This window comes from Podarcis filfolensis, assembly GCF_964270895.1.
Source record: "Podarcis filfolensis genome assembly, chromosome: 5".
In the NCBI taxonomy this organism is placed as follows: domain Eukaryota; kingdom Metazoa; phylum Chordata; class Lepidosauria; order Squamata; family Lacertidae; genus Podarcis; species Podarcis filfolensis.
The window spans coordinates 43209788-43229338 of record NC_139608.1 but is presented as its reverse complement, the minus strand read 5'-3'; the positions used below and the strand labels follow the sequence as shown (position 1 = coordinate 43229338).

The window sequence follows — 19551 nt, the reverse complement described above, 5'->3', positions numbered from 1 at the left end:
AGCGCGCTCTGAAGGGGAGGCGCCCACCTTGCCTGCCGGGCGAGGAGCAAGGCAAGGAAAAGGCCGGCAGCCAGAGCAGCTGGCGCTGCCGCCGCCTTCTAATCCGATCCCCGCGAGGGCTGCCAGGGACAAGCCTCTCCCCTCCGCCCCTTCCAGGCAGCCCCACCCTGGCCAGCCTTCCGCCCGCTCCGCTCCGCTTCCCGGCAGGCTCCGAGGAACTGGCTAGGCCGTAGCCCTGCCTCTTGGCCGGCTCTCCCTCGCCGCTCATTGGCTCTCGCCTCGCCAGGGGGGCCGCGACGCTCGGGCGCCGTGACAAGCCAAGGAAGGGGCCGGCCTCGGGAAGCAGCCCAGCGCCGCCGTGTCACAGCCGCCGGGCGACAGGGTTGCAGCCGCCACCGCCACTGCCGCCGCTCGGAGGAACAAGTGAGTTTCCTCTCGCAGGGATCGCGACCCAGCCCGGCCCTCCCCTCGCGGGGCGGGGACGCCTCCCGGCTCCATCCTCCGCTTTGCCTCGGGGCTCCTGGCGCCAGGATCTCCCTCGCCTTCTCCCTCGCTATGCAGCCTCTCCCTTTCTCCCTCCACAGCCTGCGGATTACTCATCACACGTTCCCATCTCTCTCTCTCTCTCTCTCTCCCCTCCCCACCCCATGATGCCGCCCACTCCGCGCGCGCTTTCCCTTCCACCTCCTCCTCCATCCGTTTTTATGAGTCACTCCGGGGTTTTGGGTGGGGGCCCATCCGCGTCACGAGCTCATGCACGCGCCGGCGGGTGACTCCCTGCGCGCACCGCGTGCTCAGGGGCTGCTGAGCATCACGCCGGGATCTGGGGAGTTGGCTGGGAGGGTGGCAGGCAGAGGATGCGAGAGACAGGTAGCGGCACATAGCGGGATACGCAGAGCAGCCCTCTCCAATCCACCTTCAACTCCCCGGGTTCTGTGGCGGGGTAGCCTTGAAAGACGGGAGTCTGTCTTTCTTTCTTTCTTTCTTTCTTTCTTTCTTTCTCTCTCTCTCTCTCTCTCTCTCTCTCTCTCTCTCTCTCTCCCTTGGTCTCAAGGTCCCAGGGTGGGTTGCAACATTAAAACGCAATATTAGAAACAATTGAGAACAACTAATAACCGTGAAAATAAGGTGAGCCCTGAAATTAGATGCCCCAGGTGTCAAAGTCAGAGGCAAGCATCCTGTGGCATTCTGTCAGCATCCTGTGGCAGCTGTATGATGAAGGTACTGGATTCATCTTTTTGGGAAGGGGGATCCACGGCTTAGGGGCTGACCATAGAGAATTGCCTCTCTTGGGGCACCAGCACCCCAGACTCTGAGGGTGGAGGAAGTACCAAGAGGGCGGCCCCCCCTCGTCTGCCAATCTCAGCACCCAGGAAGGTCTGTGGGGCTTCTTTCATCCGTGAGCTTCTTCACATGCCTTCTGTTGGATGGCCCACTTTTTGTTTCATTTTCTCGCATTTAATAGTCCACCCTTTTCTTCAAGGAGCTCAAGGTGCATGGTTCTCCTTCCTCACATTTTATCCCCTCAACCTCCCTGTTATTTAGGTTAGGTGGAGAGGAAATGAATGGCCCAAGGCCACCCAGGGAGTTTCATGGACCAATGGGGATTTAAACTCTGATTTCCCAGGTCCCAGTTGGGCATTCTAACCACTATACCACATTGGCTCCCAAGAGGACTGCAGAGAGAGAGACTAAAGACTTCCCGGTTTTCTTTATTTTGGGGTCTCCCATTTGCTCAGACATGCACCTCTTCTCTTTTGGAGGGCTTTTTTTTTTTTTGGCCAGATAATATATTTTATTTTTAAAACACCAGCTTTACTTCAGAGGCTTCTAACTAGTTCAGAACATCACAACTTCATATAAGCAAATGGGTCATCACTTAGGACCATAGAATTGTAGAGTTGGAAGGGACCCCAAGGGGCATCTAGTCCAACCCCCTGCTGTGCAGGAATCTCAGCTAAAGAATCCCTGACAGATGACTGGCAAAGTTCTGTGTGGATGGAGCGATGTGTGTGTAGAAATCCTTACTTTTTGCATGGCTGGCATGTCGCCTACTATACTTGTGCCAGGACAAACTGATCCATAAAGCATGCTGTAATTTCATTGTAGGACCATTGCTGGTTGTAGCATCTCCTCCCATTTTTAACCTGGCCATGTCCTATTTCTTTTATTTATTAATTTTCTTACATCTATAGTCAGTAGTGGCTGGTGAGGTGGTGTGTGCGCTCTTCAGGAAATGACTTGGCGCATGGCTGCAGGAGCATCAAATGGACTCTGCCATCATGTGCCACACGAAGCTTCCCCATGCCGCTTCACTGGCCACTGCTGTATATAGCACACCTTGGTTCCATGTGGTCTACATGTGGTTCCTGGTGGTCAAACATCCAGGCACTGACCAGACCCGTTCCTGTTTAGCTGCAGCAAGGCAGTGGCCTCTTGTGCTTTCAGGCCATATCCTGGGTTCTAGGAAAAAAGTGCTGGCATATACTTTGTGTACTCTTGGCTGTGTGCTATAGTTCCAAACTGAATGCTTGGTAGGTTATAGATGCACCAAGTATATATAGACACACTCATAGTATTAATGTGGATGCAGTCTTAAGTAACTGCTCAAGTCCAGGATTTCAGACTTGACTATTCCTCCTAACCCAGGAACTGTGTTGATCATCCACTGTTAGTACAAGCTAAATTGATAGAAGGTCTGAGGGAGAACCCAGTGGTGTGGTTTGCTTCTTGGAAATTAAAGTAATTTGCTGCATTTTAACATAGAACTGCCTTCTGCAGCTCTTTGGCCTCTTGGTAGACCAGCAGCAAGTACAGAAATAAAAAATGCTTGTGAAGCTTTTCAGGTTAAAGAGGAAAGGGGAGGTGACCTCTTGATACCTTACTGGTCTCCAGATGAAATTAACTAATTTCCTTGTTCATGCCATTTTCACCCACTAATGAGAATAGCATTCAAATCCCTGAAATTTTATTAGGTTCAATCTGTATCTCTGCATGTTCTCTGTGTGCAGTCTCTGCAGGAAAGCTTCAGAGTATTTGTTCTAATAATACTGCAGATAAAGTCTTTATCGGCTTTTTATTTTTGAATATTACTGTTGTGCCTCACAGGGTTTCCATCCAAAAGGATTATTCCTTCCAGAGAGAATTTGTGAATATTGGAGGCTGACATTTTTCTTTGACGCAAGGAGTATGATGTTTGTTATTTTAATTATTGCCTGGGTAACAGTAGGGGCATGACAAATGGGATTTAAAGGGCAACCAACATTTCCAGACGTGAATCTTGATGTGAGCCTTAGTGTTGATGTAACCTCTATAAGCTCAGCTTCAAGTGCTAGAAAATAAGCAACTTAACATGTATATTGATTTACCTGTTTTTATTGTACTGGCTCAATTTTGCTTAGGCACATATTCTGCTGTGTAGAAGGCTCAAGGGCTAGGAATCTCTCTAATGGGATGCAAAGAACCCTCTTGTGCTTAGCAGGCAGGATCCCCTATGTATGTAAGGAGGAACTCAGGAGCAAAGCACCGGCATATCAGCAACTTGGGGAATGTTGGAGATGTGAGAAGATCACATCATCCTTGTATGCGAGTAAAAGCGAAAGTCGTGCTTTCAGATGGTACGAAAGTGACCTTGTACATATCTGATAACTTCCCCAGTTTTGCTTGTTCCTGCTTTGTTGGAGAGCATTGTGCGCGAGTTCTAATGGTCTTTGAAAAACAAACTTTCAGCACATAAGCTTGGGCCCTAAGATAAGATAACTTAATCAAGTTCATGGGAGGAATTCTTCCTGTCCCTTCCTCCCATTTGCAGCCACTCGCTTCCCTGAATGGAGAATGGAGAGAGACATTTGTATGGGTAGAAGCCTCTGACTTGAGCGTGGATGAAATTTAGCCTGCTATATAAAGATAAAGAGTCACATCCATTGCTCTGACTGCTTTTGCTTCCGGCCCCACCCACCACTGGCAATGCGGACCCAACCCTTCTGCTTAGCCTCACTGTGACATGACACACTATGATCAAGTGGGCACAAGATATTGGTCATAACATTATGTTTGAGGACTGGGAACGGTTGTGGACCACCGGTATAAAATTTACGGCATGTAATGCCTTAAAAGAAAATATTATGAAAATGATTTATAGGTGGTACATGACTCCAGTCAAGCTCGCAAAAATTTACCACTTGCCTGATAATAAGTGTTGGAAATGTAAAGAGACTGAAGGTACATTCTTTCACCTTTGGTGGACATGCCCAAGGATTAAGGCTTTCTGGGAAGTGATTTATAATGAAATGAAAAAGGTATTTAAATATACCTTCCTGAAGAAACCAGAGGCCTTTCTCCTGGGCATGGTCGGCCAATTGGTGTCAAAGAAGGACGGAACATTTTTTATGTATGCTACAACAGCAGCAAGAATACTCATCGCAAAGTATTGGAAGACAGAAGATCTACCCACCGTGGAAGAATAGCAGATGAAGGTTATAGATTATATGGGACTGGCAGAAATGACCGGCAGAATCCGAGACCAGGGAAAAGAGACGGCGGAAGAAGATTGGAAGAAATTTAAGGACTATCTTAAGAAACATTGTAAAATTATTGAATGTTAGAACGATGTTGATTCAGAAATTAAGTGGTTTTAAGCTGTAATGATTATGTAATCAAGAAAAGAAAGGTCAAAAATTATATAGAAATTAGGGGAAGGATTTGCTGAATTGAATTAATTAGAGATTGGAATACAGAAAGGGGAGGTATGAGGAGGTCGGGAAAGTAAGTTTTATGAATATAAGGGATTGAAATTATATTTGTTGTTGTATGTGTTTTGTATGTATTTCTGTTGTTTCTGTTTTTTGTTTTTTCTAAACTTTTAAAACTGTAATAAATATCTTATAAAAAAATGAATTGAGTTTGCTCTCCCTCCTTTGTCTCCTTGCAGAAGATGTCTGGGGAACTGTCCTTGCGCATTGACACCAAGGAGCCACGATGGGACCAGAGCAGCTTCACAGGGAGAGCAAAACACTTCTTCACGGTGACAGATCCTCGCAACCTTCTGCTCTCTAGCAAAACTCTGGAAGAGGCCCAGAGGGTGATTGAGGATTACAGGTTCTCTTGTTAGTCTGGGGATTGCTTTGGTCCTTAGAGAATGACAAGGAAGGCAGTGCCGGGAGTGAGGGGGTGAGGTTGTGGGGAATCCTGATGTTGTGCTATCTAGAGGCTTTTAAAGCACTTGGTGTTAACTATGGCATTCAACTTCCTTAGCTCTCCTCTAGTTCCTGGAATTCATAGATTCTTCTTAGCACTCTGGAGTGGCTTGTTGACTTTCAATATAGTGGCTCTGGGAAAGCAGAAGCAGGGAGAACGAACTCCTAGGGAGAAGGATGCACTTTTAGAAGGGATGGAAAGGTGAAGCTTAGAGACTAAACCATCAAGTTTATTTATAGGCCACTTTCCCAAAGGATGCTCCAAGTGGCTCACAAGAAAAGCAAACAAATCAATATATAGGTGCATCGAAAACATAAATATATCATAAATGCAGTCTTTTATTTTCCCATTAGCAAACAAACATATTAGTATTAACAATTCCCTCATTAGTATTAATGTCTCCTCCAGTGACTACTGGCCATATGGTGACAGAGCATTAGCATAGTCCCAAACCATTGCCCTGTCTACACATCCTATTCCAAACCCAATATTTTGAATTAATCAGAACATTCAAAGGAACCCATCCAAGACGATCCACAGGGCAACTGGTTCATTTGAAGCGTCTCCTTGCATTTCACAGTGTACATGAATAGAGAGGAGTGTTGAGGGGTACCTCTGTTCATTGCTAATACAGCTATTCTTACCTCCCAAACTGACCCCGCCTCTTCCTAGTACAGTGCGTTGATACTTCCTGCCCCAGCAACCTCCACAGCAAATCTTCTCATTTCCCTAAACTGCCTCCAATCTTCTTTCCTTTTCTTGATTGTTTCAGGAAAGGGAAGGTGTCTCCAGGATTGACTGAGGACCAACTATGGCGGGCGAAATACATCTACGACTCGGCTTTCCACCCGGACACTGGCGAGAAGATGATCCTGATTGGGCGAATGTCGGCCCAGGTGCCCATGAACATGACCATCACCGGGTGCATGCTCACTTTCTACAGGCACGTGCACAACTTCTAAGGTCCTATTGGTGGCCACGCGAACTGCAGCGTGACAACAACCTTACATTTAATGTAATGCAGCAATGTAGAGGCCTAATTTGAAGCAGTCTGCTTTGATAGGAGTTTAACACTGTTCCCCTCTCTCCCCTGCCTCAGTTCTCAAGTTGCTGTTAGCTGCAGGTTAGGGAAAAAAGACAAATACTATATGGGCAAGTACCTCTGAGGGAAATGCCAGCTTTGGGGCAGGAAGAGGGAGCAATCTAACATTGTGGCTGGGGGGAAGAATTAACCCCACTTTCCCCCTTGCCATGGACCTCACCTAGGGTTGCCATATTTCAAAAAGTGAAAATCCGGACACAAAAGTTGTTGAGCTTTCTATTTTTAAGGAAAATCGACACTGCCAACAAGGGTTGCCATACATCTGGATTTTCCCAGACATTTTAGCAATTTCTGCCTGGACACTGCTTCCGACTGCAATATCCTGGCTATGTCTGGGAAATTCTGGATGTATAGCAACCTACCTCACCCAAATTGCCCCCTAACATCAGCTAGTTTTAATGAAATAGAAAAGACAAAGATCTGTTCATGGATTTTCTGTGTTGGATGTAGTTTGGCCCTAAATCTGAAGGAGAAAGGAAGTGCTGTGTATGTGGTGGAACAGTGGCATTGAAACTGCATGCGTACCTCATTGAGTGCTTTTGTGTGTGTGTAAGGAGGAGGGGCTACGAGAAGCACACACCAAATCAGTACATAGAGCTCGTTCACTACTTATTTGAGAATTAGCCTAACATTCTGGTTTTTGTCATATTTATGGGAGCCCTGACTTTTCTCTTTCCTTGCAGAACAACCCCTGCTGTTCTGTTTTGGCAATGGGTGAACCAGTCATTCAACGCCATTGTCAACTACACTAACCGAAGTGGAGATGCTCCCATAACCGTCAGGTAAGAAGACACTGAGTCCTGCCCAAGAGCCCTGGAAATGAATGCAGACATATTTGTGGGAAATTGCACCAGAGGGCCATGGGATTGCCTGATACCACTATAGGAGCTGCCTCTACAGGGTAGCTTTTCAGGACTCATGCATGCCAAGGAAGCAGATCATCAGGCCCAGAAAATTCTGCTCCCTCATCCCAGATGGCTGTAGGTGTGGACTTGTTCAGGAGCTCCTTCCTAATTACATTTTAAGTGGAAGCCATGACAAAACATTGCACTGTGGAGTAATTCTATTCAGGGTGCCAGCCAATTTTCAGAATACTCCATTTCATCCTCCTTCCCATCTGTTTCTCTTCCCCCTACAACAGTCAGCATTCTGTTGCTAGTGAGCATGCTCAGTCCTCACTGGGCTGTGTTTGGGCTCCTTCCCTTCGGTTCATAGTTTCCCTTAAGTTGTCTTTTGAACTTCTGCGAAACTTGAGATTCCCCCAAGTCTGCTGGTACCTCCCTCTTGTGCGTGAATGGGTGCCATTCTGGGAGAATGAATTCACTCTTAGTCTTTTCCCATTGTAAATCCTAGGAAAACCCATGAGAGCTAATTCTTCAAAGTGGTGTGACTAGGAAGCAGTCAAGAGGAGAGGATTGCAGGGGCTGGGCTTTCCAGGAGTCATGGAGGGAAAGCTTGAAGTCAAAAGCAAGTTAGACTATGGTGGAGACCTCCTGTGCAGAAACGGATACGGAATAGGGCAAGACGGAACACTGGCAGTGCTAGGAAAGATGGTGAAGATGTGCGACTGCTTAGTCTTGGTGGGGATTTTTAATGGTGGGAATAGGAATGTTCTTGCATGTCCCACCCATTGAGTACCTTTCCCAGGGGAAGCATTAGGGCTGGGACTAGACAGGAGGAAGTTGAGAGTATCTTAGCCTCACCTGGTTGCCTGCTTCCTTTACAGCCAGCTGGGCACTGCCTACGTCAGTGCTACCACGGGAGCTGTGGTCACAGCACTGGGCCTCAAGTCCCTCACCAAGGTAAGGGACCCGTCGGCTGTGTCTGCTTTGGCACAGCAAGGAGGATATGCCTGTTCTTTGAGATTGTCACACTTTGGTGTTACAAACAAGACCTTGCATAGGACAAGTGACTCTCTTTCCTTATTTGTTTATCAGCATTCCCTGGCCACTGAGCATGTTCAGCACTCACTGAGATGTTATAAAGGTTTTCTTCCAGTGTTTGTGTGTGTGTGTGTGTGTGTGTGTGTGTGTGTGTGTGTACTTCTGCAAATCTTTGGTTCCTCTTCCTGTTTTCTCTTGTGCATCGGTCAGGCCTGTGCACGGGGGGTGGGCAGCTGGGTACACTTTCCCTGGGCCTATTCATCCTGCTGTTAATTCAAACTGTAACACATGTCTCCTCTCTCTTTCTCTTTCCCTTTCAACTCTTCCACCTTGGTAGCATCTTCCACCCATCATTGGACGCTATGTGCCTTTTGCAGCTGTGGCAGCGGCTAACTGTATCAACATACCATTAATGAGGCAGAGGTAAGATAGGGCTGCATGATGGGGAGAGGGTAGGAATCTAAGAAGATGCCTTGCACTGAGCCGATATAGCACAGTATTGGGCCATCTAGCTCAGTATTGTCTACACTGACTGGCAGGGTCTCTCCTCGGTTTCAAGCAGGGGAGCTTCCTATCCCTTCCTGGAGACACCAGCGACCTTTTGCCCCAGCAAAGCATGTCCTCTGACACTGAAACATAGCCCACCCTCCTGGAAAGGGGAAACCAAAGTCCAGGTCTTGGCCATTTCTTGCTAGTAGCATATTCTAAATTACTGCACCCCTGGGCATCTTTCTCAGTCTTTTGACCTTGAAAGTATGAGGTGTTCACAGCTGTGATAATATACGGAATCCACAATAACTGGCATCAGGCTAACAGCATAGCAGAGGGTTAGGGATCTATGAAGGGTGGGGTGGGGGGGACTTGGAACATAGTAAAAAGTAATACCAGATTGTGTAAGGGGAACTACCATCTCCATCCCCGGAATGAAGAGAGAAGCTTTCTAGCTACAGTCAAACCTCATGTTACGTTTGCTTCATGTTACGTTCTTTCAGGTTACGTCCTGTGGCGACCCGGACGTACCGGAAAGGGTTACTTCCGGGTTTTGCCGCTTGCACATGCGCAGAAGCGCAAAATGACGTCACACACATGTGCAGAAGCAGCGAATTGCAATCCGCGCGTGCACAGATGCGCCGCTGCGGGTTGCACTCTTTTCATGTTGCGAATGGGCCTCTGGAACGGATCCCATTTGCAACCAGAGTTAGCACTGTATTTAGAAAGCAACATCTACATTTCTGTGATAAGTTTGTTACTGTAGCTGAGAATATAGTTCCTTTTATTTCTTTGTATCCCATCTTTTCCTACTTAGTAATTCAAGGCGATATATAAAGGTCTCCCATCCAGGCACCGACCGGACCGAGACCTGCTTAGCTTTATGAAGATTGCTGCATCATGTGCCAGAGCCAGGGTAGAGAGCTAGGGTTTTGAAGTAGGTGGAAGATGTTGGAGAGGAGGCAACATAATGAAGAGTAGAGAAAAAGTGTAATGAAGAGTGGAGCCACGGGTCTCACAATCTCCTGATGTGCCTTGTTCTCATGTCTGAACAGTGTCTGCTGTTGTGATGTTTATGTGGTTTTGGTTCCTGGGGAGTGGTCAGGTGGGATAATGTGATGGAGCTACTCCACATCGTTCTGTGGTCCTATACCACATTGTTCCAGACCATCCTTTTTTGGAGATCCAGCAGGACAGACATGGTCCAGTGCTGGCTGGTGGGTGGGTGGGATTGTAGTCCAAAACAACATCTGGAGTTGGAGCCTAGTTTAATACTTCTGTTCCTGGTCTAGAAAGACAGGAAGCACAGGCAACTAGGACGCAGAAGAATTGCTGCATTTCTGGCAGCAAGAGAAAGGAGAGGCTGAAAATGACAATAAAGGGTTGTATTTCCCCCCCCCCCCCCTTAACCATTTTTACAGGGAGCTAAAGCTTGGTATCCCCATTACAGACGAGAATGGAAATCGGTTGGGTGAGTCAAAGGCAGCCGCTCAGCAAGCCATTGCACAAGTGGTGGTATCTCGAATTGGCATGGCTGCACCTGCCATGGGTAAGTAGCTGCTGCATTGGCCCTTGGCTAGAGCGGAAGGAAATATATGAAGTTCCAACTTCGCCAATAAGGGATGATGCCTTTTTTATGGGTGGAAATGTGAATGATTTTGATTTGCTGGCTTCTCTCAATTTTTTTGTAAGATTCAGATATGAAATATTATAAATTGAGGAGTGTTTCTTATTAACAATTAATTTGGATTCTTGATGTGCATTGATGTGCTCAGTGGCAGAGCACATGTTTGCATGTAGCAGGGCCCAGGTTAAACCTTTGGCACTTTTAATTTAAAAGGGCCCAGAGATCTGCTAATGGAGGGGGGTACAGTGGTGTAGCCTGGGAGGTGCCAGGGGGACCATTGTCCCAGGCGCACAATTGGGGAGGCGCGAACCAGGCACCCCCCACAGAGATCCGACGCATGAGTGCCCGTCTGTCGGCAGGGCTGGGGAGCACAGAGGATGAAGAGCACCCTTTGTGCCCTGTGCCCCCATTTGAGCATTCACAGATTGCCTGGAGAATATTTGACATCAAAATTAAGCATTTTGAAGAGCCCATTAATTTTAGTTCTGCTTTTGGTGCATACATGCTGTGCTATTTTGTCATTGTCTCCTGAAAGGTTCTAGCAAGGTAGAAATCCTGTTTTAAGTTGTTGGCATTTGCAGAGCAAAAACAAAATGACAATCTGGGCTGCCTTCGCATGGCAGTTTATTCCATTATCATGGCTTTCCCCGAACTTCTAAGTTCTGCGTTATATTTGAGCTTTCACATGATGTAAGAGCGGCTTCTGGAACCGTAGTAGAACATAGTGCAAGTTAAGTGCTCGTTTCCCCATTTGCAAATAATATGGAAACCAGTGCTTAACCTGTGCTGTATTCCACTATAGTTCTGGAAGTGGCTTTTACATTGTGTGAAAGCATAAATATAATGTGGAAATTATCAGTTAGGGAAATGTCATGAAAATGAAATAAACTGCCATGTGAATGCAGTCATAAATCAAATTCCATTGCCAGTTGGGACACCTCTGAGCTTTTAAGTTTGTGAACTACTCATTGTGATGTTAGTTTCTGAGTATTCTCAATGGATTCCAGGAATTCCTAGAGAAATAAAACAACAACAACCCTAAAACCGATTCAAAACATGCAGGAGACATATGGCTGGTTGGGTGTGTCTTTAATATTCTCCTTCCTCATTTTCCTTATAGCCATCCCTCCTGTGATCATGAACGCACTAGAGAAGAGAGCATTTTTGAAGGTAGGTCCTTTTGGATCTTAGTTCAGCTCCCAGGCCTCCATTCCTATAGGCTGAGAAGGATGTGGTTGCTTTCCTGAGATGAGCCATATTTGTGTGTGTGTTCAGCTTACTTCTCAATCCTCATGAACAGGAGAGGGTTATTGGCCTCATGTCCTGGTTGTGGGCTTCCCAAGGGCATTCAGTTGGTCAATCTGCAAACAGAATGCTAGATGAGATAGGCCTTTGGGTTGATCCAGCAGGGCTCCTTTTACGCTGGTCAGGAAGGGGAGTTTAATTTCTTAGAAGGTGTATTGACTGCCATCTTGGAAATGCTAGGGTCAATTGTTGACAATTACAAAAAAATATTCAAAGCTTCTTAAGCAGGGGTGGTTAACCCTTGGCTCTCTAGATGTTGCCATCATCCCTGACCATTGACCATGCTAGCTGAGACTGTGTTGTAGTTTAGCACTACCTGGAGTGCCACATAGGGCTTTCCCCAAGAAACGTATGAGTGCTCCTGCTGGGTCAATGGCTGCACCTCTGTAAGCAACAAGCGACAACGGCTGCTTTGGAAATGGATGTAGATACTGAGCATGAACCAATGCCTTGTGTTTCCTTCCAGCGGTACCCTTGGATGAATGCTCCTCTGCAGGTTGGGCTGGTGGGCCTGTGGTAAGTGCGCTTCTTCCCTTGTGCAAATGGGAGTATTGTACATCAGGAGGAGAGAACAGGTTGCCAGAGCTCTCTGAGAAGAATGTCAGTGCAAACCGTGGTCACATTCACACTGTATATTTATAAAGTGCCATGATACCACTTTAAACAGTCACGGCTTCCCCCAAAGGATTCTGGGAGCTTTGGTTTATCTACAGTGCTGAGTTTGGTAAAGGTAAAGGTAAAGGTACCCCTGCCCGTACGGACCAGTTGTGTCCGACTCTAGGGTTGTGCGCCAATCTGACTTGAGAGGCCGGGGGCCAGCGCTGTCTGGAGACACTTCCGGGTCACGTGGCCAGCGTGACGAAGCTGCAGCTGGCAAGCCAGCACCAGTGCCGCACACGGAAACGCCGTTTACCTTCCCGCTATAAAGCGGTACCTATTTATCTACTTGCACTTAAGGGTGCTTTCGAACTGCTAGGTGGGCAGGAGCTGGGACCGAAAGACGGGAGCTCACCCCGCCGCGGGGATTCGAACCGCCGACCATGCGATCGGCAAGCCCTAGGCACTGAGGTTTTACCCACAGCGCCACCTGCGTCCCGAGTTTGTTAGGAGGCCCCTATTCCCCCCCCCCAAAAAGCTACAATTTCCAGAGTTCCCTGTGAAGAGGAATTGAATGTTAAATCACTCAGGGGACTGTAGTTCTGTGTGGGCAGCAGGGATCTCCTAACAACTTGGGGAAAGCCATGGCTGTTTAAATTGATACCATAGCGCTTTAAATTTATGGTGTGAATCTGACCAGTGTGGGAAAGTAGAGTGCGTATGACTGAGGAGGCTCAGGTTCAAATCGTCTCTCAGCCAGAAAACTCACTTTCTCTCAGACCAACCTGGTTGTGGAGGCTAAAATTGGGGGTAGCTGGTTGGGCCATGATGACCTAGGAGCCTTGAGCTCCTGGGATGAAAGACAAGACAAGCATGGAATAAATAAATAATAAAGAAACTCGGCTTTTGAGAACCAGGTAGCACTTGGCTTACAGGAGCAAGTGAGGTAATCTCCTGAGAGGGTATGATTGTGGGAATCAGGCACGGGGACCCACATTCCATCGCCCTTCTGGATTTTCTTTCCTGGCAACTGTGACTTGACCTTTAGGCTGATCAGAAATTCTACCAGTTCCTATCAATGTATATCAGCTTGAAGGTGTTGAAATTTCTGAGTGGCAACCTGTTCCATTCTGAATATTTCAACTTTTGTGGGTTGCCCCATTGAAATGACAATAACATGGTACCCAGCTTATTTGTAATGGATCAGGCAAGGTAGTTTTCATGACATAGTGCTATTCCTTTTGGAAATTTGACTAGATCCCCATTCCAGGAAATTTGGTTGGGGGCCCTTTGCCAACCTGGTGCCCTCCAGATGTTTTTGACGCTGAGTTGTAGTTGGGAGTTGTAGTCCAAAACATCTGGAGAGCTCCAGGTTGGTGAAGGAGGCACAAGAGAAAAGCTTTGATTGGGATGCAAGATACTGCACTCCATTGCGTGTTGTTCGGCACCTACAATTCTGACTGTGAGCAAGAAAGCAGCCTAAACCCCCAACACATAGAGCAACATGGGGGGGTGAGGGTTATTTCCCCCCACAGCGACTCCCTTGCCCATCCTCCAAGGCAGAAGTGACTCCTCTCCTGTCTTTGTTCTTCCAGTTTGGTGTTTGCTACCCCCCTTTGCTGTGCACTCTTCCCCCAGAAAAGGTAAGCATGTCATTGCATTTTATGATCTATGAGAGTACTTCCCAGGGTCCATTTGGAGTCCAACCACCCAGGGGGCTCGTGGCACATACCCATCAACTGTCTGGGACATCCCGTTTGGAGGGGCTGTGCTCTTGTGTGAGATCTTGGTGCCCCAAAATGCTCCTTTTGGGGAGCTGTGCTCTCGTGCATGGGTCACATAGACCTTAATGGACCTGTTAGTCATGGTTCATTAACTTCAGGCAGTCTATTCTGAGTTGACCTAGCACTGTGCTAAATCTATAAAATTTTGAACGGGGAGTTCCTCATAAGCTGTTTCTTTTCTTTTTAAAAAATATTTTGCTGTCCAAAGTCAACATTTTCACAACTGTTTACTTTCAGTTCAAAATCTGAAAAGTGTTTTTTCTTTTTCTTTTCCCCCTTCTTTTGCCAGGGTGGGTGGGGGAAGAAGCATTATTTTGAAAAAACATGGCCTTTTTGATGTTTGTGCTGCTACGGTTTTCATGCCATGCTGGTGTGTTACAGTCTTGAAGCCTGATCCAGTCTTAAGTGTAGAAGCAATCCTATATTCTTGAGGAGTCACAGATGTTTCCCCTTTCTGCTGTAAGATATGTTGGTGGGAGGTTTTCAAATGGGGGCAATGCCACAGTTGGGGGAAATGCCACACAGTGTGGGAAAGAGCATCCCACATGAAGTTTGAAGAAGACACCTCTGGTCACCACATGCTTGGGACCTGGTTTCTCCTTCAGCGACTGTGGTGTTCTCCAGAAGCATACATAGTGGTCACACTGTAAGCATCTCTTCCCCATAATAAACAGATTAGCCTACCGCTGATTTAAAACATGACATGGGAGGTCATAGCCCATTTTTCAGAGCATGGCTGTGCACCTCTTGAGCTAGCCCTGCCCCATAACTTTGCTTTCCATTTCCTACTCTCTCCTTTGCCCTAAGAACTAGAAAAACATCTTGTTTTCCTTTTTCCAGCTCAATGCGGGTGAGCCGTCTGGAACCTGAAGTCCAAGCTCTGATCAGGGAGAAAAACTCTGACATTGAGGTTGTCTACTTTAATAAAGGGCTTTGAGAGAAGCTTCCTCATGCTACCCTGGTATGGAGTAAAAACAAACAGGAAGAAGTAGAAGAACCAGGGATCTGGTGCTCCTGAGGAGGAATTTACACTTTGTAATAGTATAATCCCTTTTATATGCTGCTTTCTTATTGGCTGTCAAGTCATGGCAGGCCCTATGTGTATGATATAACCTTCCTGAATTCAGGTGAACCCTAGGGTAGATTGTAATGTGGCAATGTGGCTGTTGCAGTGATGTATGTTCATACTCTGAACAAAGCAGAAACATTCCAGTGATGACCCATTTGGGTTTCAAGAGCAAAGAAGTCCTTAAGCCTAAATCCTTACATTACACATAGTTCTACAGTGGTATGTGTACAGGTGTGGATGTATGTGCACTATAATCTTAATGATGTATTATCCTAAGAATGATAACCTTGAGAAATGTTTGGGAAGAGGAGAAATCCATTGGACACTTGAGAATCAGTTGCTACATGGAAGGCAACTTGCTGTCCTGATTAGTTGGAATTTCATGTATTCAGAGGTAAAGGAGATCACTCTCCCACATAAGAGCATTATGTGTTTTTGCAATACCTACGTTCTCGAGATGTTTTTTCTCTAGACAACCTTTGTTTTTGCAACCAAAACATGTTTTTCCAAGAACCTCTGCATTCTCTTGCTGTTCTGATACTTTGCTGATAAGAGAAATGTACAAGAATGATAGTACGTGCAGCCTTGAAACCGCAAAACCCATGATGCAGGGTGAGCGCTAGTCAAATAAGCACGCTGCTTCCTACATAGGGAAGCAAGCAACTGACCATATTGAGTTCGCAGGAAACCGCTAAAATTCAAACAGGTTGGTGGATTTTCTATCAGCAATCTTCTATTCGGACCTGAGCACATGCTTCGAAGATGAAGCAAAGATCTGATGTTTGCATAATTATGTTATGGGAGATGGGATCATGGAAATCAGCTGATCCTAACATGCCCTTTATCTGCCCCTTGGAAACCACAGAATTTCACATAAAGTGGGAAGGGATGTGTCTATATATGTAGAGGCTTCACCCCTTATGTTCTGCTTAGCTGTTTTAGCATAACCACAGCAATATTTTGTACGGTTGCATAGCTTGCTTGAAGGCCCAGGGCAATTGATAGGGATGGCATCCAAATGGAGCATCACTTCTGCCAGCTTCATTGGATCAGGTGAGGGTTGTGACAGCAGCAACCCCATGCTCATGGGGCCTGATGGTTTCACCTCCCAGACCGAGAAAGAAATCTGTTCTGCTTACCCTTTCCACACACTCACTCCCCCAAACCTTTCATTAATACCATGGGTGGTATCCAACTAAGTGGTTCCTCTGGTGCAAGCATTTTAAGAACACAATACAAGCCTACTGGATCAAGCCAATGGCCTATTCTCATAGTTGCAGACAAATGCCAATGGGGAGCCTGCAAGCAGGACATGCGCCTAACAGCACTCTGCCCACCTGGGTTTCCCATCACCTGGTATTAAGAGGCATAATGTCTCTGACAGTGGAGCTGGAACATACTTATTGTTGTGCAAAGGAACTTCTGCTCCCTCTCCTCTCCCTGTGTGTCCCCCGTCCCCTGAATCTGTCCTAGGGGTTCCCAACCCTCAAGAGCGAATGGGCGGGGCCTTGGGGGCACATGGAGAGGAAAGAGCAATATGAAGAATTCTGTTGCACAAGTGGAAATCTCACAATTCAGTTGGAGAATGCCTAACCCCACCCCCCAAATTTCTAAGCACATACCTTGTTGCTCCAAGTGAATACTTACTTGGGTGAATTTGTCAGGTAGAAAATGGTCACACCTGCCTGAGAGCATAAATGACTATCTTTGGTGGATGTGGCTGTGACTGAATAGTGGTACACATAAGTATCTCTTCTTTATCTGGACCTGTACTTTACTAGAACAGTTGAGACAACCGCTCTGAGGTTTTGTTTCATTTTTTACAATCAAGCAGTACATAAATCTTACAAAATAAATAAAATAATAAATGATTTTCTGGCATTTGGGAAGGTGTGTCTGCACAAAAGCTCTTGGGTATATGGTTTGATGCTTTACTTGCTAAAGCAGTATCCAATACGCAAGAGTGTGCACTAACCACAAGGTTTGGTTTGGACCCTGATTCAGCACTTTGGAAATTACTCCAGTTTGGCTCAGACAGTTTGAAGGCTGCCTGGTTCATCTTGGCACTGTATCAGAATACTGATCTGGGAAAAGCTGAAGCTTTGTGCCTCCCCATTGGCTGTCATGAGGAAATCAACAAATTATTATAGCCTCTTTCCATTTGACAGAATTGTATGCAATTTGCAAGCATAGCAAACCCTTTGGACTGGAAGAAGCCTGCCATAATTCCAGTCAAAAAGGTGCAGGTTTGTTTGCGCTGGACTTCTTCCACCCTCTTCCCACCTTGGCTTTCTTCTTAAATGGAAAGCTTGAGGAGAGATGTTGCCATTTTTTTGCAAACACACTTTCTGTGGTCCTGTTTTGGCTCTGAGTCTCAGAATTGCTCAGAAGATTTTCAGAGGACCTAGATTCAGTTTGAGGTGGTTCAAAGAGAGCCATCTTTACTGTGGACAAACCTGACTCTCTCTGAATCAACATTTGCTCCTAAGAAAGAAAGTAATGTGGGCAGGAGGTTTTCTGCAGTATTACCCTCTATTGATTATGGTACCTGCCTTGTAACCCTACAGTTCCCTCTGTCTGCCATGTAGACTTAACTGGTCAGTGCTAGGATCAGATTTGTATGTAGTGATCAGGTGCACTGAATCAGCGCATCCATAAGATAAGAGCCTTTGGGTGGATTTGACCCATAAAAATTCTCTTCGCTGATGGTCTGAAGGGATAAAATGCTCTACAGCAATGTCCATCCCTGTAGTCCATGCTGTTGCATATTCTGCACAATCTAGTTTAGTTCAATGTCATTTTTGCCCTTGACTTCAGCAGCAGCAGCAGCAGCAGGGTCCATAGCACTTATTTGACCTAAGCAACATGCACACAGAGCTAAACTGGAACAAGTGTGTGTGATGACACATGATGTTTGGCCTGCAAAGTAGAATAAAGAACTGCCAGAACTGCCTTCTCCAAAGGTGGATGAAGGTCAGTGGCTTAATCCAGTTTTATGTACTTTTTATCCCTGGAGCAAATCATTTATTTTAATCTGAGCAGAACCGCCTGGGTTTGCATGCTTGCTTCCTTTGTTAAATGTCATCTTTGCTGGAGCCTCAGAGTTCCATCAGGGGTTACTATATATGCTTTTTATCACACTCTCTTAATGAGACCTCATCCGATCCAACTCTTACAAGCTTAAAATGGTTTGAGTCAGCTTATTTTTCTTTTACTGTGTTGGGTTATGTTTGAGGCTTATTTTACCAAATGCAAAGCAATGTCTCCGTGCAGGAATCCTCATTGATTCCATGTTATACCTCTTGTATAGCTTTAAATAAGGCATCTGTTTCCAAATAAAGAATATAATTTCTGTCTCTTGCACATGTCTTTGCTGTTTTCTTGAACTGACAGGTAAAATGCATTGCTATGTTTCTTGCTCACATACAGCAGATTTTAATGCAGAGTTTTGTTTTAAGGAAATGTGACCAAAATTACTCTTAACTGGCGATGAAGGCAAAAAGCTTCCCACTAACTTCCAAGTGTGGGTCCCCTAATTCCCACCCACATTCTTCAAAGGTTAATCCGTTTATGATTACAGTGATTATTCCTGTTCATGGAAGGGCTATGCTGTCATTTGAGCAAAGAAATCAGCATACTCTCCAAGATGTGTCCCACATTCAGGGCCATTTTTCACCTTACAAAATTCCTACACAAAAGACAGCCTGTATGTAGCGCATCATGTGATTTCTTTTGAGAGCACTTAAATGTTACTAAGCACTGTGCAAAGCTAATTTAAAATCACAGGGGCCTCCTTTTGCAGGCCTACAATCTTAAAGCTTTCTGATGTACCAAGCAACAAAAAGTGGGAGAGCGAATGTGATCTAGACAAGAAGGGAAAGGAAACAAAAAACTTGTGCATGTGTTAGGAGGTTGTGGGCCACTTTAGAGCTCCCACTGTGTGTACAAACAGCAAAAACTCAATGTGTGATAATCATGCATGACAATCTACATATTTCTTCCACAGCAGAGGAAGCACATACTGAAGAATACTTAGGCCCTGATCTAGAAGTCTTTTGACTGAAGATCAAACATGGGAACTTACATGCTCTCAAAGCATGTATTTGTATCACTGAGGAATTGTGTGCTCAGGGCTTGTCACTACCTGCAGGGATATACAGACTTCAGGCTTGCAGAATCTACTTTGTTTTTTTTTTACTAGAGATTCACCAACCAGAGTTTGGTATAAAAGACATACACATCGAATGAAAGTCTTCTGAGCCTTGGAATTTGTTTTGAATACCAGAATGGAATGAAGCTTGCAGTTCTTCTGCACAAAAATCCACTCCCAGTTACTGCAGTCTTCCTTCATTTTATTACAGTGGTACTTCAGGTTAAGAACTTAATTCGTTCTGGAGGTCCGTTCTTAACCTGAAACTGTTCTTAACCTGAAGTACCACTTTAGCTAATGGGGCCTCCCACCGCCGCTGCACTGCCACCGCCGCGCAATTTCTGTTCTC

The 19551-nt window shown here is 45.9% G+C and overlaps 1 protein-coding gene across 1 annotated transcript; it reads left to right on the top strand.

Annotated features, from left to right (window-relative positions):
- The first annotated feature begins 200 nt into the window (after positions 1-200).
- SFXN3 (sideroflexin 3) lies at positions 201-18415 on the top strand. Its single transcript, XM_083615355.1, has 12 exons — positions 201-423; positions 4931-5097; positions 5969-6139; positions 6982-7080; positions 8025-8100; positions 8519-8604; positions 10092-10219; positions 11418-11467; positions 12069-12118; positions 13795-13842; positions 14824-17405; positions 17486-18415. Exons 2-11 carry the CDS (start codon positions 4934-4936, stop codon positions 14918-14920), a joined length of 969 nt encoding a protein of 322 aa, XP_083471481.1. The 5' UTR covers positions 201-423; positions 4931-4933; the 3' UTR covers positions 14921-17405; positions 17486-18415.
- The last annotated feature ends 1136 nt before the right edge of the window (positions 18416-19551 follow it).

Bases quoted from the DNA above. Each gene is read 5' to 3' on its own strand.
- SFXN3 (XM_083615355.1), top strand. From the start codon at position 4,934: ATGTCTGGGGAACTGTCCTTGCGCATTGACACCAAGGAGCCACGATGG. The intron at 7,081-8,024 runs GTAAGAAGACAC...CTTCCTTTACAG, and splicing joins GATGCTCCCATAACCGTCAG to CCAGCTGGGCACTGCCTACG. The intron at 10,220-11,417 runs GTAAGTAGCTGC...TTTTCCTTATAG, and splicing joins CATGGCTGCACCTGCCATGG to CCATCCCTCCTGTGATCATG.